The 22,353-nt window shown below is 57.2% G+C and overlaps 1 protein-coding gene and 1 long non-coding RNA gene across 2 annotated transcripts in view; both read left to right on the top strand.

The window, feature by feature from the left end:
* PLEKHG4 (pleckstrin homology and RhoGEF domain containing G4) overlaps positions 1 to 20,101 on the top strand; it is a 62,378-nt gene extending 42,277 nt beyond the window's left edge. The window contains exons 11-22 of the mRNA XM_026034325.1: positions 4,872 to 5,010; positions 6,690 to 6,812; positions 7,262 to 7,453; positions 13,525 to 14,420; positions 15,498 to 15,747; positions 16,393 to 16,482; positions 16,771 to 16,992; positions 17,664 to 17,834; positions 18,136 to 18,313; positions 18,939 to 19,055; positions 19,125 to 19,388; positions 19,776 to 20,101. Coding sequence (XP_025890110.1) covers positions 4,872 to 5,010; positions 6,690 to 6,812; positions 7,262 to 7,453; positions 13,525 to 14,420; positions 15,498 to 15,747; positions 16,393 to 16,482; positions 16,771 to 16,992; positions 17,664 to 17,834; positions 18,136 to 18,313; positions 18,939 to 19,055; positions 19,125 to 19,388; positions 19,776 to 20,101 — 2,968 coding nt within the window. The remainder of the gene's footprint in view (positions 1 to 4,871; positions 5,011 to 6,689; positions 6,813 to 7,261; positions 7,454 to 13,524; positions 14,421 to 15,497; positions 15,748 to 16,392; positions 16,483 to 16,770; positions 16,993 to 17,663; positions 17,835 to 18,135; positions 18,314 to 18,938; positions 19,056 to 19,124; positions 19,389 to 19,775) is intronic.
* Positions 20,102 to 20,403: 302 nt separating this feature from the next.
* LOC112943262 lies at positions 20,404 to 21,874 on the top strand. The gene is made up of 2 exons (XR_003248540.1): positions 20,404 to 20,524; positions 21,309 to 21,874. It is a non-coding gene; the product is annotated as an uncharacterized LOC112943262 (long non-coding RNA).
* Positions 21,875 to 22,353: the final 479 nt, after the last annotated feature.

Here is a 22,353-nt window from a genome sequence, read left to right as displayed (position 1 = left end):
GTGGCTCTGTGTGCAGCAGATGGGGAATCAATTGGCACAACCTGCAGTAGCTTCCCCGTGGCTTTTACGATGATAACCTGGCTGCAAACTTTCCAACTTGAAGGACAAGGTGGCACGTTTGAGGTAGACCTCCTTTTATGGGCTTCTTACGGATGTGGTGCTTGATTATGCAGCTCCTGAAACACTTTAATGACGAGGRAAGTCTCTAGTGCATTTATATCCCAGCAATACAGTCCTAAGGCACGTAAATCCACAAGGATTTGGGCCTGGAAGATTGTCCGGGATGTGTAAGRGATTGCAACCCGAATCCCAGCACAAGTGAACTGCTCATCCTCCGAACATCTCTGAGTTGCCCCATCCTCTTCCTTTTCTACCAAAACCTAGAGACATCCGCTAGGGAAGGTCAGTCCTGGGAGCGGAGCATTCGGTGAGTTTATTGGAGCATCTGGCTGTGTCTTTTCTCAATTGCAGGACGATTAGGGGCATCTGGTTTGCTCTGCGAGTTAGCTGGAGTAAACGTGCTTAAGCACCGTCAAATAACACCAAGGAAAGGGCAGTGTGTCTGGGGTTCCTTCCATCCTTGGCCATTTGCCATTTCTAAAATGGACCAGGGTTAGTCAGKGCTTGGGCTCTGCCTTTAGCCCTATTTCTGCTCCTCTTGCTGATGGTTGGAGCAGTTTTCTCCCTTTTCTCCTGCTGGACACCTCTTAGGTGACTATGTATTTCCATACACAAGGCATTTTGCTTTGAAACTGAAGCGTAGCTCTCCAAGGCTAGCAAGTTTTGAGGGATGGATTCAGACAGAAATAGTCCTTTTTTTTTTTCTTTCTCTCTCTCTAAATTATAGGTTTAAAATTACCCTAACATTATACAACAGTTGGGCACTTCTCCAGCAAAAGCCGATTGGAACCTTTTCCCCTGACAAGCTAATTGCCCAATGAAAACAGGATTTGGGGAAACATAAACTGACATGAAGCTACTCCATTTTGCTATAAATTATAAGGACTCGGCGCTGCAGCGAAATTGCCTTGAGTGATGTGAGCGTGGAAGAATGCAGGGAAGGACTTCCCCCCGCACGCACACGCGCCGGGAGCTTTCCGAGCATCCAAACAAATCCAGGCTTAGACAAAACTTTCCACTGGCTTCAGCCGCCCGCCTGCTTTTCCTCCTTGGAGCTGCACAGGCCGCTGTCAAAATCTTTCCAAGGGGCTTAACCCCGAGTTTCACTTGGAGCTGCTTGTAAGATGTTTTCTTCTGCGACCATYCCCTCTTCCATATTTGTTTTGTTTACTCCAAGGCTGCTTTGAAGGCAATCAAGGGCAGGACTGAAATGCTTTTAAGTCTGCCCCCAAAAAAGAAGGATTTGTTTATGTAAAGGGTAATTATCCAGTGGAACTCGCTGTTGCGAGACATCAGTGAGGTTATTAGTATCCCATAAATGACTTGGGATGGACATTTATACATAGGTGGACAGATGTATATGGAGCTGGGAGAACTCCACTGTTCAAGGGAAGTGACAAAACCCTAAGTTTTCCCATGGATTTCTTTGTTTGGCTCAGTTTGCCTACCTCCTTTTTATACTACTAGGCTGAAAAGAGTTATATGATCCTGTGTGCAAGGCAGTAAAAGCTGGATGCTGGTCGGGGAGCCTGTCTGGCCGGTCAAATTGAACTGTCAAGAGCTGACGGCGGATGAATGGAGTTCCCTTGGAGAGGCACCAGAAGACCAACAACCAGAAGTTCGAGTTTTAATGAATGCCAGCCAGGCAAGGCAGAACATGCACAAAGTACAGGGCTTGTGTCTTGAAGCAGAGGAGTGGGGTGCTGGAGGGGCTCAGACGAGGAGGAGGAGGAGGAGGAAGGACACACCTGAAGGCCCTGGGGAGCCTTTTGGGAATGGTTATTCAGGGTGCCTTGTGTGTGGTCACTGCACACACTGGCAGCTCTCAGGTGTTGTGTCCCAGGAAGTGGATCGTAGGCTGGTGTAAGCGTGCAAGAAAACAAAATGTCTTAAATAACAAGAAGAAGGGATTTTAAGAAGAGATATATTGTCTAAGCAGCCCGAGTGCTCCAGATTACAAACGAGTTAAGTTTTGTGCTCCAGTTCCTCCTCTGGAGSCAGGGCATATGTGAAGCCAGGAGGACACTGTCACTGGGGATGGATTTTCTTCAATCCTTCATCTCCCCAGCATCTTTGCTCCTCMCCTAGGATGGTCTCCTTGCACTCTGTGGCTGGGCCAGCAGGTGTATTTTATTGCTGTGTTTTTGAACCCTACTTTCCCCAGAGTGATTTGCTGGTCATGAGGCTGGTACTGATCTCAGTTGAGCTCCAAATCCATCCATCTTCTCCATGAGGCTCAGACATGACACATGTGAATTAACCTCTACCCAGTGAGCTATTAGGCGGTATATTTCCATTAAAAAAAAAGATGTTTATTGATACTTTGGTGATACTTTCTGTATCTTCAGGGTGTTTCTGCAGTTGCAGAGCTCTGTACAGAAGCAGCTGGGGGACACATGCCCAGTGCTCCCTGTCCTTGCAGCCACCCAGCCCAGGCTGTGACCAGGTTGTGTTGTCTCCTGTCCAGGAGAATTGCTTGAAGGAGTGGGGAGCAGGACAGCTGGAGCCCTGCTTCCTCCCGCTGGATAGGGAGTGGAGCGGGGCTCCCTTTCCCTCTCTCGCGTTACAGCTCTCCTTTCAAGCTGCTGCCCTGTCAGGTTACCACCCTGCAGTGCCTTGTTAAAWATTGATGTTGTGCCTTCCTTCCTTGTCACGGCTCCGGTGCCTAAGAACCCCCATGTGCAGCAAACGGGAGCAGAGCACGGCCCCATCGCTGCGTGTCCTCAAAAAGCAGCTCAGAGAAAGGCTGGCAAAACCTTGCAGCTCGTGGTGTTGCGTGTGGCAGCCTGTAATGGGTCAGGGTGGAGGGGCTTGCTTGTCTGCTGGTGGCAAAGGAAGGATTTGGGATGCACATCTGCTTTCCTTAGCGGATTTGGGATCCACATCTGCTTTCCTTAGCAGATTCAGATGCACATTTGCTTTCTTAAGGAGTTTCGGGATGCACATCTGCCTTCCTTAGCAGATTTGGGATGCATATCTGCCTTCCTTAGCAGAATCAGGATGCACATCTGCCTTCCTTAGGAGATTTGGGATGCATATCTGCCTTCCGTAGCAGAATCAGGATGCACATCCGCCTTCCTTAGGAGATTCGGGGTGCACATCTGCTTTCCTTAGCATGCCAGCAGGCGCCTCAGCCCCATGAGAGCAGCACCTGAGGATGTCTGCCCATGCAGCAGTCGATGCTGGAGCCGTATCCAGAAAGCAGGACCTGACAAATACCCTGTTGTACAAAATGCAGCAGCACCAATGTTGGGAAAAACAACTTCAAACCCTCTCTCCATAGCTCTGCTAGCTGTGTCACTGCTGCCAATAGCAGCTTGCCTCTAGAACCTGCCCCATAGCCCAGTTTTCCAGGGCTCAGTGGAGACGCTGGATACGGCTCCGGTGCCCCAGCCTCCTGGCTGGGATCTGGGCCTGTCCCTAGGGAAGCAGCCGACTATCAGCATCACTCCATGTTTAGGGGCTTGTTTGGGTCTCACAGCTTGGGTCTTGCAGACCCTTCATAGAGAACCTGTCTCCAGTGCAGTCACGCTGGCTGATCGCAGTGCAGAGACAATTTGGGTGGTGTTTTCTTCTTTTTTTGGCTGCCCTTTGGAGAAATCCATTCAGCCTGATGGCATTTTGAAGTGGAAAAACAAAAGTATCTTAAGAGCCTGAGGTTTGAGATGTTGGCTAATACGCAGGAGGTGGAATTTCCACTGGAAAAACCCTGTGGATTTTGGCTCTGCGGAGCTGGTTGTCCGGAGCTGCTGTGCTGCCTCGTGCCCGCTAAGTACCAGCTAAAACCTTCCGGATGCTTTGGGCCGGATAGGTTCAAAATGTCTGTAGCTTGAGGCGGAGCTGAACACGAATCCTAAACGACTTGTGTTCATTTCCATTAGCAAAGCTCTCCTGCTTTTATTAGCTGCCTATTTCCCAAGTGCTTTGGGTGACTTTAATGATACGATTGAGGAAAGCCGTGAGGCCGAGTGTTGTGAGCCCAGTGTATGTGGGCACAAGAAGTGTTGCAGCAGCCACACAGTCTGATAGAGCTACAGGCAGAAAGAAGTTGTAGTGTTTTGTGGTAGGTGTCGACTGAACCTTTGGAAAAGAGAGGGAAAATTTGGTAAAAGAAACGTGGGAAGTTCAGGAAAGCCAAGAAAGAATGAGGCCGGATTCCATCCTCTCCTGGATCCGGCCGCTGATGTGCTCCAAGCTGAAGGAACTTGCTGACATTGGTCGTCTGGCCTGGATTACAGAGCGTGCTCAGCGCCTGGCTCCAGCCCGACCTGCTCCAACCTGCCTGGGCATCAGTTGTGCCGTGGCCAAGCTGGCAGGAAAGGCAAAGGGCCGCCTGGCAYCTCCTGTGCTTTGGTCAGCACGGCTCCCCGGGGAGGCTGGAGCTCCACTTTCAGCACAACACTGTTCAGTTCAGCTCCCCTTGCCCGTGGGATGTTGGGCACTTGCTTTTGGAGTTTCCTTTCCCCAAGTGGGACATTCAGACTACAGCATCCCGGGAGCCTGCCCGGGAGCCCATGCTCTTGTCCCTCCTGCCAAGGCTTCTGCACTGGGAAAGGAGAGCGGTGACTCATAGGAAGGAGCAGGGAACCGCAGCATTTCCTCTGTTTTCCATCTGGAGGTGGCCATTACTTGAGTCCCGCTGGGAGGGTGACTGCAGGGCTGCTCGTAGCCAGCTCATGTCTATGATGTGAAACGCTGGGGGGTGAAAACCTAATGCAACCCCCCCCGACCAGACTTGTACCCCCTTGCAGAGACGCCCTCGATGCTGCCGCCGTGCTGTATAATCAAGTGGATGAGGGCGTTCACCGCCTGGTGATGTTGTCCAACAGACGCATCCAGGAGCTGGAGCTGGTGATGGAGTTCGAGAAAGTAGAAGAGTGTTTCAAGGAGGTAAGGCCTGTTCGGCAGCTCCTGCTGCCACCGTCTGACCATGCGGCTCGCAGCAGCTCCTGGGGCTGCTCATCCGTCCTGTGAAGGCTTTCCTTGGAGCACGGGACCTGTAGACATTCAGAAAGAAGACCCAAACAACCAGACTTAGGAATTGGAGATAGTTTTTGAGATGTTTGGAGGACCAAGTCAGTGTTTGCCCGGTATCTCCCGAGCCCAGGTAAAAATCTTTACCCATCTGCTGCTCTCTAGGTGTGGCTCGGTGAAACCCCACACGTGTCTGTGCGGTTTCTCCCGACTCAGAAACCACAGCTTGGGTAGACAACACAGCTGGCGGTGGGATGTCTTCTCACAGTGCTCAGAAAAACCCACTATCCCACTGGGCATATTGAGAGCCTGTTCTTCAGGCTCCACTTTGAAGCAGCAGTGATGGCAACAAGCTGCTGCTGAGGCCCTGTGTCCTCTGGCCTGTAGATCCTGGATGTGCTTTGCCCCAGTCCTGCTGCTGAATGAGCTGTATATCACATATCTCCCACACTAGCACCCTGTGTGCTGCTCGGGGCCTTGGCATGTAACGTGCCCCACACACACTCCGTTGGCCTCTGTCTCAGTCTCCAAGCAGAAGCCCAACATGTTGTCCTTAGACCCAGAGCCACGCTGAGCCCCCTTCCTGAGGGGTTTACGCTTCTCTTCCCTGTGGTCAGCATAACTCTTCACATCCATGGAAGAACCGACACCAACAGGCACTGCTTTCCAGAAGGACTTTGGAAGCCTTTAGCCGTGTGGACAGCAAACTCTACAGAGTAGCCCAGGCTCTCTGAGCATCCTGCAAGATCTAATCAATCCTCCAAGGGTTGTGGTTTCCAGATAAGCTCCCTAAGCCTGGATTTTACCTCCAGATTATGGAGTCCCATGTCTGACTCCCATGGAAAATCTCCTTTGCCGTAACTCATCAGCGATGAGCAGCTTTATGCAGCACTTAGGGCTTTGTGCATATGGATCTGTATCATTCAGCTTGTATGCTGCACGGAGCTTTCCCTAAGAACCTATATCCTTATCACTCCAGAACTAGTTCCTTCACTGCTGCTGAGCTGTCCTTCCCACCCTCCTGTGTCCAATTTGCTCTGAGGACATTGTCATTAATGATTTGCCTGCTTGTGGTTGACAATATGGACTTACAACTATAGCAGGGCCTGGGCTGTGACATAGAGCTGCACGGGGAGCTGCCTCCAGAAAACCCCTATCTAAGAGCCCTAAAGAAGCATGAAACATTGCATCCATGAGTAAGTTACATTATTCAGCTCATGGCCTTCAGGAATGGGAAGGATGCTGGCCGCGGGGAGGTCGAGATCCCATTTTGGGGGAGCAATAAGAGGAATAACAGGCTAGCCCAGGAGTCTCAGGGCTTCCATTAGACCACAACTCACCCAAACCAGCACCCGAGCAACTGCTTGCCTTGTTACTGCCTGAGGCTGGGTGAGCAATAGGGGCGTTCAGCAGTAACCTGAAATGGGAAAAGACCAAAGAGGAGGTTAGTGAAATGCCAAGATGGGAGAAGTGGATAGACACATTCTTTCCAGCAATAAAATGACCAACCTCACGAGAGCAGTTCCCTGTTCTTTCCACTCAAAAGAAAGTATYGCAGAGTGACTAATAGTGGAGCTTTTTCCCTTCTCTTCTAGGTCAGCAGTTGGATTGAGAACGTTGGCAGAAAAGGACTGAAGGAAATGATCAACCTGGATGATTCTTTGGAAATGCTGCTTCAAACACAAAAGCAGTTCAGAGAATTTGATCTTGTTGCCAGTGTAAGTGTTGTCTGGTTAGAAAAGTGAGCTCTCTTGCCAGCTCTCCTCCTTTTGTAGGCAAAGCCCCCAGCTCCCTCCCACTGGAGGGCATTTGCCAGTTTGGAGAAAAACAGCTACTGTGATGGAAGCTTTATTTTATTTATTTATTTTTTAATCTGCTGAGGTGCTTGAAGCTTCCTTGTTTTGATCCTAATTAATTAGTCTGTGACCTCAAAAGGGCCACAGACTTTTACAAGCTCCTCTGTGGCTCATATGTGTCATATGAGATATGAAGACTCTTCAGGATTCTGTTGCAACAAGTACATCCCACCCACCAGATTTGAACCTCAGGCCCCTAATTAGCCTCAGCTATTAATGGCTTTGAAGACTACCCACCATAGTGGATAGTTCCCATGTGTAGTATCCGTGTGCTCTCCSTGTCCTCACACGTAGTTGCGTTTTGTTCTCAGGAGTACTGCAAAAGGGGACAGGAAGCCCTGAAGAAGATGGACCGATGGGAAGACTTCTCCTCTGTGGACGTGCACCCGCACAAAGTGAAGCTGCAGGCCTACAGAGAGCAGCTGGAGGAGTTCTGCACTCAGCTGGATGAGAGCAGGCACCGGCTCTGCGAGACGGTCAGGCTCTATGAATTCTTTGACAAGGTGAGAGGAGGCATCTGCTGCAGGGATGGSGGGCGAGGAGGCTGCCTCGGCTCAGTCTAGAGCTTGGGGTTTGTMGAAGACGTGAGATGCAGCCTGTGCACGAGCGGGGAGCTGTATCTCTGATCTGGAAAAGCCCCTCTGAGCTTTCTGCAGTGCATTTCTTCTTCAAGTCAGTGTTTTGRAGAGAGGATGGGTATGTGTTCAAAAATGTCCATGTTACTAAGAATGGAGGTGGTCTCTTAGCTCAAGCTCTGGGTTGTGGACCATCGTGGCTACTGTATTGAGTAGAAGTGGGACGTTCAGTGTGATGCACGAGGAGCAGTGTCCTGCTCTTCGGTCCTAAATCCCGCCTCATCCCTCCTGTTTTGGAGGCCTGAGCAGGGATGTGGAACCCCAGGCCAGGGCGCTGGGGGTGCGACGGAGGCAGTGGGACCCAGGGAGGCAGCTGGGGAGCAGCAGGAGCAGATGACACACGTGGTGGCAGTGCTGAATTTCTGGCATTCCCACCTTTCTGCTCTGAGGGAGCAGACCGGTCGAGCAGGCCCGCAGCTGGACTTGGCGCCCTTCGATGTCCCAAGCTGCAGATGAATAAACAGGAGGGGTTTCTCAAGTGCATTTGAAAATAGAGCTTTGGCAGGCACGGAGCACCAGCGAGCCTCTGCTCCGCCTCTGCAGCACTTGTGCAAACACGGGGGATGGAAGTGCTCAAATTCCAGAAAGACTAAGACACTACAAGCTAAGCTGTACCAGATGTAAGTGCCGCTTAGCTGCTGTCTCTGAGCTGTCTTGGCAGCCCAAAGTGCTCCGGGGAGGGGGAGAAAATTCAGCGAAACATGAAAACATTCAGCAGCATCTTGTGTGAGGGAGGACGTGGAGCAGGCAGTCCAGAATGCGACTGTCAGGCCGTGCAAGGACTGAGGTGGCTTGGTGCTGCTCTGCACGTCTGCTCTAGCTCATCTTGGGAGCTTACCCTGTGCTTAGGGGACCCTCTGGCTGCARGAATGTGCCTGTTTTTTTCCCTGGGAAGAGCCGGGAGAACGGCAGCAACGCAGGAGTTTGGCTGCCCCGGCCACCACGTTGCAACAGCAGTCACCACGATAACTGTTCTGGTCCTGATAAGGACCTGATATCTGTATCAGGTCCTGATAAGGATCCTGGAAGCGCCGCTTTTTCCAYGGCCCTTCTGATAAACGGAGGCAGAGAAAGCCCCGGGCCTTGTCCAGAGCTGTTTGGAAACCTGTGGTTAAGCCCAGGAGCACTTCTGTAAGAAGCCACCTAGCAAAGGGGGGGCAGTGTGGGGCACAGGGCCAGGCTGCACAACCCCACGGCTGCTCTGCCCCCCGGGGACGTGTGAAAACCACACCGTGCTCACGCYGAGCTCTGAGGTTGCCACCACAGTCAGGCACTGCCCAACAGTAACTGCTCATTCCCAGGGGCACAGCTCTTACACAGACCCCCAAATTGCCCATATCCTTTTTGSGGGGACTTGGTGGCGTTTGGCTCATTCTTTTTTGGGGCCTGGCAATGAGGGGATCCCCTTAGGTTGCAGCTTTCATGCTGCGTAGCTTGGAGGAAAGCTCAGGGATGGAGACGAGGGGTCTGCACTGCTGTGGCTGGAGGAGAGAGGTGCCCTCGGAGGGAGGACACGTCTGATCCACCTGGTTTCAGCAGATCTATAAATACAACACGTGGGAATCGTGAACCAGCGACCAGCCGAAACCAGAGGTGTGGAGGGGATCCRTACTGTGCCCGTAGCACGAGGGCAGGAATTTGTGTCCTTCAGTGCTGAGCATTTTGATGTCTGTCTCCGGAGGGCTCCACGGTGCCTTCCCAAAGCAGGGAGGCTGGAGGCAAGCAGCTTTTTGCAGCATCCCCAGGAGTCTCTCCCTTTCACCCACCTGCTCTCTTAGGATCATGCTGCCAGAAAGACACCCGGTCTGATTCACTCTCTTGTTTCAGGGGTCCATTTTCAACTCTGATGCAGTTGGGGCAGTGAGCCTGGAGGTCGGGGAGCAGATCTCCTTACAGAGTTCGTGCAAGGTTAATGCCTGAAATCTCTCCCTTCTCTTTCCCACCAGGTTTTTGCTTAGAGAGGTCTTCTTACATGGCTCTGATATTGATTTTTCCCAGCAGAGGGTATTCGTATGTCAGGAAGTTTGTCTGCTTTGGAGTTTGAAGTAGGTCCTGACCAATTCAGCCTTCTACAGCTCCCCAGCTTGTCTTTGCAATGTATGATTGAGAAGCTCTTCATTTTGAGTAATTTCTCCCCAAATTCACTGCTAGGTCTACTGTTTCCAGGCTGTTTCCTCTTGGGTTGAACCAACAACTTTACCATCAAGTGGACATCTCAGGGGTGTCTCTGCCTCCCAGCAAGCTCAGCTCCCTTGGGAGAAATGTGGATTTCCAGTATCCACAGATCTGCCCCAGTGTCTGATGCTTCCTGCTGGTTGCCCAGCCTGGGGCCTGAGTTTGTCCCTCAGGGCTGTATGCAGCAGGGTATTAACTGTGCTTGCTCAGGTGACAAATCCCAGCAAAATTTACACTTGAAGGTGACAGATTTACACTTGAGGGTGACAGATTCTTCAGGTGACAGTGCTGCAGCACCTCAGCTCTCCTCCTCACACCACGCACTCGTGGCACATGCAGAAGGGCAAAGCCTCCATGTGTCACTTGGCCCTTGATCCAACTGCCTCTTGCTGCCCTGCCTGATCCCTGCCCCTTGCTGGAGAGCCATGACAGGTAGGAGAGGCTGGGACAGGTGACACGAAACCAGCCCGTTTTGTGGCCCAGGCTGCTCACCTGGCCGTGCTCCCCGTGCCCCCAGGAGCACCAGCAGGTCCCTGCGGGGAGGTGACGGTGTCACCGTCACAGCAGGCCCCCGAGGAGGACACGCTGCCCTTGAGCTGAGTGAGACCCTGGTGGATGTGACGTTCACCCGCCGAGTCCTGCGGGTCCGGCGCGTGGGAGCTGAACGTGTCCTTTGGAGCTTGTTCCTGGGGCTTGGGGACAAGAAGGCACCAGGCTCCCGCGCGCCGGTATCCATGCGGGACTCTCCTGCTCGCAGGGCTTCCCGGGCTGTGCGCGGGGCTGCGGCACAGATGGGGCTGCGAGGCACAATAGCCACCATCTGCATATCAAAGCCCTCGCCATATGGACAGGGGCTCGTCCCCCCATCCCGCCACCTCGGCGCCCCCCCAGCGAGGGCTGAGATCCTGCCAGTCTTCAGCAAAATGCCCTTAGACCGGGGGCTTGTTCCCCTGCCGGCCATGGGAGACCTTCTCGGAGGATTTCGGGACTCTGGTGCAGGTGGAAGCCCAAAGCAGGAGCAGCCCCTGGATGCCCCATTGCAGCAGTGGCCGGAGAGGCCGGCGCAGCAGCCTGAGCAGCTCTCGGTAGGCAAACTGTCCTTTGCTACTCCAGCTCCTCGCAGCTGGCMAATACTTCATTATTTCCCAGCTGTATTTCGTGTTCGTGCCCAGTGCAGCTGTCCCCTTGTTGGGGCTGCAAAACTCTCTTGTCGGGAGGAAAAACATGGAGAAAAATCAGCAAGGAGGAGAAAACCTTGGAAACACGGCCCGGGGGCAGCTGCTGGGGGTCTCTAGGTGCTGAGCACTGCTGGCTGCAGAGGGACAAAGCTCAGCCACTCACTGCCCAGCTTTCCAGGGAATCTTTATTTTTATATATATATAATGTTAGGTACGTTTTKATACACATGCGCATAGGATTTTGCTTGGTTTAACAAGCCAGATTTGGTTAAGCTGGTGTCGTTTCCTGGCTTAGCCCTGGGGATGCTCTGAGCTGTGACGGAGCAGGGATCATCGGGACGTGTTCGGATTGCTGAGCTCAGCCTGGGCCTGCCCTGCGCGGCTGCTGCGGGGCAGGGAGTGCTGAGCTCAGCACTGACCCCCCTCCCACCCTGTCCTTTCCTGCTCCTGTCCGTCCTCCTTTCTTAGCACCTCGATCCGAGCAGGTTGCAGTCTGTGCTTGTCAGGTTGCAGTCTGTGCTCGTCACCTCCTCCGCCCTGAAAATAGAGGGATCGCCTCCCTCTAAGCCTGAGCTGCCCCTTTGCTGAGCCCCGAGCCCGGCCAGGAGTCAGCAGGGGCCTCTGCTTTTAGGGAYATGGAAAGAAAAAGCCCTGCGAGGCCTGGAGAGCCTGTCTGCTGTGCTGGGTTTTTTTGCCATTTTGCYGGGATTTGGGCTTGCCTGGGCTGTTTTCTTCCCTGCACGACCCCGGGGGTCTGGCCTGCGCCCTTGGTGGGCTTTGTGGCACCCTTGGGCRGCCCTAGCTCCGTGCCCAGCCCCCTTCCCGCTCCGCTGAGGCTCCGGTTACCGGGGCGCTGCTGCTGCTTCGCCAGGGCAGCAGCTCGGGAATAGGCACACGGGAAGGGACAGGGAGGGACGGAGGTGACCCTGCCTCCTCCTGCTGCTGGGGACCGGCAGGACATGCACCCCCTCCGTGTCAAGGTAGGACGTGGCCTCTCCGTGTCGCTGCCTGCGGGTCTGGACGTCCCTGTCTCTTCCCCGCTGCCTTTTTCTTGCCTTTTTCTTGCCTTTTTCTTGCCTTTTTCTTGCCTTTTTCGTGCCTTTTTCGTGCCTTTTCTGTGCCAGGGGGTCGTTGCTGCTGCTGGGGGGCGGGAGGAGAGCAGTGCAGTGTCGCTCAGCCCGCGCTCGCAGCCGGTGCTGAGGCAGGACCTTGCTGCCGCTACCGTCCTGGCACTGCGGGCACCTCAGCCCTGCGTGCGCCCGCAGCACCGTTGCCTTCGCCGCTCTAATTAAGCGCTGCAGTAACGAAGGGCTGTAGGGATCTAAAGCCGAGGGGCGGGCTGCTTCCTACCTTGACACGGTTGGGAAGAGGGAACTTCCCCGCATGCAGGTGCCTCCTGAGGTGCGTGAGTGGCTCCTCCAACCCTTTGAGTTGCCTACTGGCTTGCTGGGCCAGCTGCATGAGAGCAGGGGCCCTAGCTGCGGCCGTGCACCACCATGTGGGTGCCTGGCCCTTGGACAGGGCTGCAAAGAGCAGTTGTAGATGATACTGGTAAAAAAAAAGCCTTGGTGGCCACCTTAGCATGGTACCAAGCAAGCAGTGGGGTGCAGAGAGCTGCTTCCAGTGCATGGGACACAAAGCTGGGCTGTCACCCCCCTCTGATGGGCACGGCGGGGTGGAAGATGCCAAGAAATGCAGAGGGACAGATGTGCAGGGCCTGGCAGGACGAGTGCTGGAGATGCTGGAGATGATGTTGACCTCACGGCCATCCTGCACCTACAGTAGTCATAGACTGTTGAGTGACAGACCCAAGCAGACCTGTCTTAGGGGGTTCCTGCTCCATGAATCTGATTTTGACAAGTGTATTTTACTTGGGGTGAATGCAGAAGTTCCCAGGCCRGGTTTGTGACAACTGGACCACATGTGGTCCCCTCACCAGAGGGACAGCACAGCGTCGTATGTTCACCTCCTGGTTAGACCTTGTCACATCCCTGCTTGCTGGAGAAGGAGGTGGTCTTCATCCCCACCCCTCGGCCAGGCGTGGAAGGAGGAAGCGAGCAAGGACATCCTTGCTCTTGCCAGGGATGGCCCGCTGCCCTAGGGGAGCGAGTAATTAATTAGAGAGTCCTGCATTAATTCCCACCACTCTGAGGTGGGAAAAATCCCTGCTCCTGGCTATGCCTCCCAGGAGAAGACAAACATGTCCGCTCCTGGCAGGGGGCACCGGAGGCTGCGTGTCCCCAGCATGAAGGGGACACCAGAGGCTCCGTGTCCCCTGGAATCAGGGGGACACCAGAGGCTCCATGTCTCCCAGCATGAAGGGGACACCAGTGGCTCCATGTCCCCCAGCATGAAGGGGACACCAGTGGCTCCATGTCCCCCAGCATGAGGGGGACACTGGAGGCGGCGGCGCGGAGGTGGAGCCAGCGCAGCTGAAAGGCGCCGCACAAGGAGCCGTTTGTGCCGCTCGATTGTTTAGCCCCTTTGAGAGCAGCAGGGCCCCGCGCTCGCGGGGGACCCGCGCCCGCCGCACACTGCCCCTTTCTCCGGCTCACTGGCGGCCACCTTTTGTGCTCGTCCCYGCAGGCGTACGAGTGGGCCTTGGAAGGGATGCGCCACCTCGCCTGCATCAGCATGGAGGAGTGCGTGTCCCCCGAGCACTGCGGCGACGTGCTCAGGTCCCTGGAGAGCTACAAGGGGCAGCACCCGGGCATCGGCGACGGGCGCTTCCAGGAGATGAAGGAGCTGGCGCGCGAGCTGAAGAGCGAYGCGGGCCTCAAGCAGTGGAAATTCGCCTGGGCCAAGTGCCAAGAGACCAAGCTGGTTTTCGAGAAGAAGCTGGAGGCGGCGCTGCGAACGCGCAGGGCTCTGGCCCCGGAGCCGCAGGCCGCCGAGGGGCAGCCGCCCGGCCCGGCCGCCGGGCCGCCCCAGCGCAGGCACTCGGAGGGCACCGCGCCGGCGCCGCACTGGGACAGGGCATCCTGCTGTAACCGGCCCGGCCGCTCACCGGGCTGGGCGAAGCCGAAAGCGCCCTCGGCCTCCCTGAGCTGCCCGGGGGACGTCGGCGCCGGAGAGGAGTTTGCCCACGCGGGCAGAGGTCCCTTGGGCAGCGCGGCCTCCAAGGCTCCAAAGGCGCCCGAGGAGAAGCCGAACCTGGAGAGCATCTTGGAGAGCCTGGAAGGGAAACCGTCGCATGGCCCCGCTGCAGCCTCCTCGAGGAGGCCGCCGCCCAAGAGGCTGCTCCGCAAGGCCCAGAGCTTCGACCTCCCCTGCGGCGAGAGCCTGTGGTCGGGCTGCCAGCGGGCGCTGAGCGAGCCGGCCAGGTACGGCAACACGGGCGTCTTCATCAAGGGGCTCGAAGTGAGCAGCACGGAGCTGGTGGACAGGACGTTCGCGCTGCGGCAGCCGCCCAGCTGGGCCGCCGGCTGCCTTGCGGACACCGCGCGCGGCTGCGGCGCCGCCGAGGCCAGGAGCTGGGGCAGGTGAGTGGCCGCGGCGCTGGGGACGGGCTCTCCGTGCAGCAGCAGGTGCCAAGCGCTGGCCCCAGGCAGTGGGGGGACACACGGGGGTCCTGGCAGGCAGGTGGCACAGGAGGGCAGGAGCAAAGTGCAGCCGTGGGGATAGGGGGACACTTGTGACAGCTGTCACAGAGACCTCAGGTAAGCCAGGAGGTTTCCCCTCGGAGGCTGGGATCTGCATTCCCATGATCAAGCACTTGCATTTGTCCTGTTCTTTCGCTGTCTTTGAGGATCTCACCTTGYTTTGGTGTGGCACTGCAGCGTGCCTGGCTATGGAGGGGCCGGGAGTCTCGGCTCTTCTCAAAAAGGGGGGGGGTCCCCAAGCAGATTTTTCAGCTGCTATCATTGAAAAAGACTTTTTTCCCCTGCAAGCAGTTGCCATCCCCTGTGAATGTGAGGTGGGTGTGAGAAAAGACCAAGACCAAAATCCCAGAGGTGTCTGATGGCCCCAGCAGAGACTGCCTTGTTCCTCAAGGGAGTGACCCAGCAGCCCTCCCTCTCCTGCCTTCTGGGGCAGTCCCACCTTTGGGGCCGCTGGATGGCCGGAGAGATTGGCCTGGGGAGAGCCGAGAGGCAAGGGAGGCAGGCACACATCTGGAGGGGCTGTTCACTGCCCTCCAGTCGTGCACTGGAAGCCTCTGAGCTCTCCAGACCTTCCAGAGAAGCCCAAAGCATCCTGGGCTTCTGATGAAGTCATGCGAGGTTTCCTTCCTTCTCTGTCTTCTACCTGGCCAAGGCCTGGCAGGGAGCATGGGATGAACGGGCTCCAGAGACCAGGACCAGCCTGGGATTTGAGCCTTGAGATGCTCCCCAGCTCCTTGGGGATCCTTGAAATGCTCCCCAGCCACAAGATGGCCAATGCTGAGGGTCATAGTCCTCCCAGAAAGTTGTGAATCAGGAGTTAGCTAGATTGGAGGGTGCCTGAGGATCATCTCTAGGTTGGCTTCCAGGGCACCTTCTCTGGCTTTGGTCGGGCGACTCAGCTGTCCGCAGCGTAGCCTTGATGGGGGCCTCTTGAGCACCGAGTGTCTCCTCCTGCAGCAAACTGCGGCACATCCTTGACGAGATGGTGACCACGGAGCGCGAGTACGTGAGGTCGCTCTGCTACATCATCGACAGCTACTTCCCTGAGATGGAGCGGCCGGACCTGCCGCAGGACCTGCGCGGCAAGCGCAGCGTCATCTTCGGCAACGTGGAGAAGCTCTACGACTTCCACAGCCAGTACTTCCTGCGGGAGCTGGAGAGCTGCTGCAACCACCCGCTGCGGGTCAGCCACTGCTTCCTGCGCCACGTAAGGCACCCGGGGCTCTCCTGTGCACTGGCGGGCCCTGCTCCTCTGCCGGGGGGTTGAGCTCCAGAGGGGGAATGGGTTCCCTCCACAGTGTCCACTTTCCTGCTATCAGTGGGAGGATCCCAGTGGGAAGAGCCAAGATCACTGGGCACATTCCCAGCTCTGACGCTAGGTCCGTGCCCGCTCTCCACAGCTGAGTTGAGCGCTGAGCGTCACAGGTTGGAGTCGAGCCCAAGCCTTGCTCTCCACATTGGCCTGGGATGCCCAGGCAAAGCTGAGCCCAGGCAGCAGCAGAAGCTCTTTGCCTTTCCCGATGTTCTTTGCTACCAAGAGATGCTGTCGGAACAGCAAAACCTCTGAACCTTAAGGTTATTTTGCGAGGGGGTATGTGAGGGGCAAGGGGGAACAGAAAAATGAAATTGGGAATCGATTAAAAAAATCACAGCTACCAAAGGAGCAGGACGAGTGTCCCCTGGCCCCTGGTGATCCCTGCAGCTTGAAGCAGAGTCTTTTCTGATACCCTGTAAGAGGTTCTGGTGTGGCCTGGGGAAGCAGAAGACCTGGAGTAACCAACCCAAGGGCACAGCTCTCCATGTGTGAGGGTCCTGGACAGCTTGGCCTCACAGGGCACCTTTCTTCTTGCAGAAGGACCAGTTTGGGATGTACGCCTTGTATAGCAAGAACAAGCCCAAGTCGGACTCGCTGCTGGCCAGCCATGGGAATACCTTCTTCAAGGTAAAACCCGCTGCCCACGGCCTGGTGTGCCCTTGGTGTGCGGGTCGCTGGTGTCTTTAAATGAGCCCCGCTGTCCTGTTCAAGATACGCTTGAACATATCAAGATTAGCTCTGCTTTCCTGGCACAGCTCTCTGCACCCACCAGAAAAGAGCAACCTTGCTCTTAGTCCCTTTCTGCTCCCTATAGACTGAACCAGGGGTCCCCATGACTGAACCACCACCCCTGCGTAGTGGGTGCAGGGCTCTCCCTTGGAAGCTGCCGCCCTTACTCCTCCCTGCGCTTCTTAGTTCAAGCAGGTGCAGCTCGGGGACAAGATGGACCTGGCCTCCTACCTGCTGAAGCCCATCCAGCGCATGAGCAAGTACGCGCTGCTGCTGAAGGACCTCATCAAGGAGTGCGGCGAGGCGCAGGAGGAGCTGGGCTACCTCCGCGCTGCCGAGGAGATGGTCAAGTTCCAGCTCAGGCACGGCAACGACCTGCTGGCCATGGACGCCATCCGTGACTGCGATGTACGTTGCCTCTTCTCCGTGCTGTTCTTCTCCCCCGGCCCTCAGCTTAAGGGCTTTAATCCTAGGGGAAGCTTTGCCTCGATTTCCCAGGGATCCCAGGGTGCAGCAGCACTACCTGGATAGAGGGTTGAGGGGCCAGCAGGACTTGCCAGTCCTGCTAACCCCCTAGGAACGGCAGCCTGGCTGCTCTTGCTTGAGCCAGGAGAGCCTGGCCCAAACCCTCTCCCAGGGGCTCACAGGTGGCTGGAGGCAGTGTAGATGCCAGTACAGACATGGACCTGCAGGCTGCCCTGGGCCCTTCTGTCTCCTCAGTGGGAAGCGGGTGACAGATGGCTGGGCAGGTTGCAGGAGGGAACTCAAGGTCACGCTCATACGGGGCCAGGTGCAAATCAGCCAGGTGGGATTTGAAGGCTGGAAACACAAATTGAGCACAGGATGAGGAGCACCAAACAAAACATCCATGTATCGCAGAGCTCAGGCTTGAGGCAGGTGGATCTGGAGCAAGGACAAGTGTGGGCCTTGCTGAGCCAGCAGAGCCTGGGGCTGTACCTGTGCCCCAGGGTGCTGCAGGCCCTGCAGCCTGGCAGGGCTCCGGGCCCCTTGTCCCTCGAGGGCCGGGCTGCTGCTTCCCCGAGTTGGTCCCATGTTACCAGGACGGTCTGTGTGTGCAGGTGAACCTGAAGGAGCAGGGCCAGCTGGTGCGGCAGGACGAATTCACCATCTGGCTGGGCCGCAAGAAGTGCCAGAGACACGTCTTCCTCTTCGAGGACCTCATCCTCTTCAGCAAGCCCAAGAAGATCGAGGGCGGCTTTGACGTGTACATCTACAAGCGCTCGTTCAAGGTGAGGGCTGCCCCGGGGCCGCGCGGCGGGGCGAGAAGGGAGCGCCCCGGGCACAGACACCTGGGCCGCCCCCCGCGCTGTGGGGCTGTGGTCTGAGGCCTGAGGAGCAGTGGGAAGAGGCAGGAGATGCGTGTCCAGGCAGTGGGAGCAGCTCTGGGTGCCCTGGCTGTGTCCCCTGCATTCAGACCACGTTCTCGACGCTCACACTCCTTCCCGCTGGGGCTCATGAAGTTTCTCCCCTGCACAGCCTGCACATGAGCTCACTCCGTGTCTTGTGCTTTGCTCCTTCTCTTCCTGGCAGACTGCGGACATCGGCCTCACGGAGAACTCCGGCGACAGCGGGCTGCGCTTCGAGATCTGGTTCCGAAGGCGGAAATCCAGCGACACCCACATCCTACAGGCCAGCACGGCCGAGACCAAGCAGGCCTGGACCAGCGACATTGCCAAGATCCTGTGGCAGCAGGCAGCCCGCAATAAAGGTGTGAGCCCTCCCCAGGGCGTCGGTGCTGCAGAAGGCGCGGGAGCCCCGCTCAGCTCGCGACGTCCACGTAGGTGTGGAGCCCGCGGCCAGGCGGCGCCGCGAGGCGAGCAGCCGTGGGCCGTGCATGCAGCTTCACGAGCATGTGCTGCCCACTGCCCCTTCCCTCCCTGCCCGCCTTCCCCCGAGACGGCGGGCGCGAGCTCTGCGCGGCCGTGGACCCTGCTTGGACTGCCTGCAAATCAGCGGAGGGAACCGGGAGCTTTCAGCCTAGGAGTCCCTGCCCTGTGAGAGTGAACGGTCCTCCTGAAGTGCTTGCTCTTTCCCCCGGTCTTGGCCACTAGAGTCACCCAGTGCTGGGTCAGCTTGGCTGAATCCTTGCTCTCCTGCCAAGGCTGCCTGTCCTCGCCTGGCCAGGACTCTCACGGATGGCACCAGGTCCCGTGGCCAGAGCGGGGCCTGACTCCTCCTCTGGGAACCCACCCCGGGGTTGGGGAATGGGGGCCATCAAATCTAATCTCAGTAGCTCAGGGCAGCCTGGCTCAGGAGTGCTGTGGCCTGGGGCAACCTCGCGAGGTGGTCGTGGATGTCTGCGTTACRCTGCCTTGCCCTTCCTTCCCTTGCAGAAATCCGCATGCAGGAGATGGTGTCCATGGGGGTGGGCAACAAGCCCTTCCTGGATATCAAGCCGAGCGAGGCCGCTATCAATGACCGCGCCATCGACTACATCATGAAGGGCAGAGGTGGGTGCTGCCGGCGGCGCCGCGTGAGCGAGGCGCCCGGGCGCTCAGCGCTGCTCTCCRCTCCCGCAGGCGCCAGGACCAGGGCCTCCATCGCGGTCTCTCTGTTCGACCATTCCAACCCCTACAAGAGGACGCCGGCGCAGCTCTCYGGGGGCAGCGCCCCCGCTGCCTACAGCCCTCCCTCCTCCTCCCTGCTGGCGCCCCTCAACCTGCACATGTACCTGGACCAGGCTCTGCTGCCGGCCGCCCTGGCCCCCGGCCGCCCCTTCGACTTCGGCACCTGCATCGAGGAGGACGAGCTGGAGCACGAGACCAGCAGCCAGCCCTCGCTGAGTACGTATGAGCCTCGGGCTCCTGCCCGGCGCCACCAGGCTGTCCCTGCACCTTGCTCCCTGCTGGGCCACCATCCGTGGGGCAGGCCTGGTGCCCAGGGCCTCCTGAGGATGCCGTGGCCTGGGAGGTGCAGCGGGCATTACTGTGCCCCTTGCCTTGCCCGGGCTGCTTGCCCAGCCCTGTCCTGCTGCCTGCTCCGTGTGCAGCTTCCTGCTCACCCCCCATATGCTCCCTTTGCATAATTTTGTCCCCTGTGGCTTTGAAGAGGCCCCAGCAGGAGCGTAGCTTGTGTGGCCAGCGCTCTGCAAACGGGTGCGTCCCCAAGCGTGGCACAAGTCGTGCAGGCCCAAGCCACACTCCCCAGAACRACCCTCCTTTCCTTCGCAGCCACAGAGAGCTCGGAATCGTCGCACTGCATGTCGGGCAGCGGCTCCAGCGGCTCCGACAGCGGCTGCGTCTCCAGCGTCCCCCAGGAGAGCCTCTGCGAGGACACGGGCTCCCCGCCCTCCACGCCGCGCGGCTCGCAGCGCAGCCCAGCCGCCGAGGGCAAGCCCAAGTTCASCAGCAGCCAGTTCATCTCTGCAGTAAGTGCGGGCGGCCGAAGGGCGCTCCTCRCTCTGCCCGTCACTGCTGCGGCCCCAGCTCGAGGCGCTGCCGCTCGCGGGGGAATCGAAGCCGCTGCGTTGGGGCTAGGAGGGACGGGGGGGAAGTGAGGGGTCCTGCCCCCGAGGAGACGCTGCAGAGGGGACCTGCAGAGGCAGCCCCGGACGCAGCAGCTCTGGGCCTGACCCGGCTGGGACGCACACTGAGCCCTCCGGGCACGAGTGAGTGGAGCCCTGGTGAGGATGCTGCCACGCTCCTGTCCTGGAGGCTCTGGGCCTTCCGTGGGGAGCGATGAGGCCGAGTGGCGGGGAGGAGCGCGAATGTGGCGCTCCGAGATGTCAGTGTTTCTCCTCTTTCCTTCCTGAGCCGTCCCTGCCACTTTGCCTCCTGCCAGAGCTGATGCTGTTGTCTTCTAACCCTGCACTAATGCTGGMTTTTCTCCTCTGCAGAAAGCAGGCCAGGTCTCCATAAGTCCCTCGACAATAGTGTGAGCCCCTCGGCGCACGTATTCCGCCGAAGGAAGTGGAGTCGTTGTAAGTAGCCCCTGCGAAGGGTTTTCCAGCAGCTCGCAGCGCTGCTCTGGTTCGTCAGCAGCTCTGAGTCAGGAGAATCCCCCCTTCTGCTCCTCCCTGAAACCTCCGTGGTGGCCAGGCCGGAGAGCCTCTGAGGCTCTGATTCATGTCATGGGAGAGAGCCACCTCCCGCAGCCAGAGCCCTCGCCTAAGCACAGCTCTGATCCTTGGTTTGAAGGAGCAGAAGCCAAACAAGCACCGCAGGTAGCGGAGGCTTGAGCTCAGCCTAGTCCGTGCGCACAGATGAGCGTCCTAGCCCTGAGTGCCACCCAGCTGGCTAACCACTAATCCRTCCCTTGTGGCTGTTCGTTGTCCCTCCTCGGGGAGGCCCTGGTGTTCTCCCAAAGTTGGATCTACCCCCGTTTCCTGGGGTCACCTGGGCCAGCTGCGGGTGGGTGTGAGATGGCCTCGGGTTCAGCACCACGGGGCAGCCACGAGATGGCAGCTCCATTGCAATCTGCCCGAGTTCCTGATAAGCCCAACAGCAGCCACGTTAGACTGTGGGAAGCAGAGGGGTGTCCCGAGCYGCCAGCTGCGGTGGCCCCGCGGGCGCTGTGCCAGCCCGGCGCCGCTCGCAGGGCAGCAGAGCCCTCGGTCCCCCAAAACATAGTCCCCCAAAACATAGGTCCAGCCAGTGCTGCCGCACAGAGGGAGCTGCGAGCCGCAGGGTCAGCCGTGTCTTGGGCTAACGCAAGTCTAACCCGAGTCTAACAAGTCTAACCCCTTGCGCCGTGCTGTGTTCCAGGTCTGGTGGCCACTGCAAGCTCCCCGACGAGCCCAGGCCTCTGAGCAGCAGGAGGAGACAGGCTTCAGCCATGAAGATACCTTTRTACCTAACCAGGCTCTTTCAGACAGTCCAAAAAACCCTGACCTCGGGCTTGGGTGACCCCAAAAAGGGTTTGGTTAATCTTTGCGTTGGATGGGACCTTGGGCGTTCAAAACTTGTTAGCCCTTTATTTATGAGTAGCAAATAACATAGCAGTTTGAAAAAATATATATATTATTTTTAAAGCTATATGCTGTACAGATTTTGTTACAAGTGACTCTGTTCCTATTTGTTCTGTAAGCTGCACATTTTATAAAGTTTATATCAGGAAGGGCCTGAAGAGAAGCCAAGGTATTTAAGAAAAGTAGCGTTAACTTTTTCTGTTTCAGGGCTGTATTTGACCTGGAGTTCAAGATTAACGTTCTTCCTTATGTCCTAGATGTGTCTATCATAGCAGTAATTTATTTTCTTGGCTTAACACTTCTGTTTTAATAAAAGCAAGTTCCTTGTTACAGCCAGTGGTTCCTTTCAGCTGATTCTTGTGCTGCCTCAGTGCTGAACCTCTCTTGCTCTCCACCACCTCTCAGCTCTTCCTGGCTCCTCCAGGCTGCACTAACCCCACTAAGCCATGTAGAACGTGAGCACAGGTGCCAGCAGAGAGGGGACAGAGGGCAGGGTGGCCGTAGGCAGAGATGTCCTCGTGCCAGAGCAGTGGAGATGGCCCTGGGAAGGAGGACCAGCCCCTGAGCATCACCCCGCAGTGCAGCTGCTCCGCTYGGCCTCAGGGCCACAGGCCTCCCCTCTGATGTGGAGGCTCCCGCAGAGGCGCCGTCGGGGTCAGTGCCGGGACACGGTCCCGCTGGCATCGCTCGCTCGAGCTTTAGGTGAGAACAGGGGTCGTCCCCATCCCGCCTTGCGGAGCAGGGGTGTTGGCTTATCGCCATGCTCAACCTTAACCGCACAGCGCTGCAGTAGCACGGATTAATCGGAGAACAGACGTACCCTGTGCTCCGACCTTCCCCGT

The sequence above is a fragment of the Nothoprocta perdicaria genome, unplaced genomic scaffold (assembly GCF_003342845.1).
Source record: "Nothoprocta perdicaria isolate Ctin4 unplaced genomic scaffold, notPer1 scaffold_143, whole genome shotgun sequence".
NCBI lineage: Eukaryota > Metazoa > Chordata > Aves > Tinamiformes > Tinamidae > Nothoprocta > Nothoprocta perdicaria.
The sequence above is the reverse complement of the archived record's forward strand: the minus strand, read 5'-3'. Positions and strand labels throughout refer to the sequence as shown.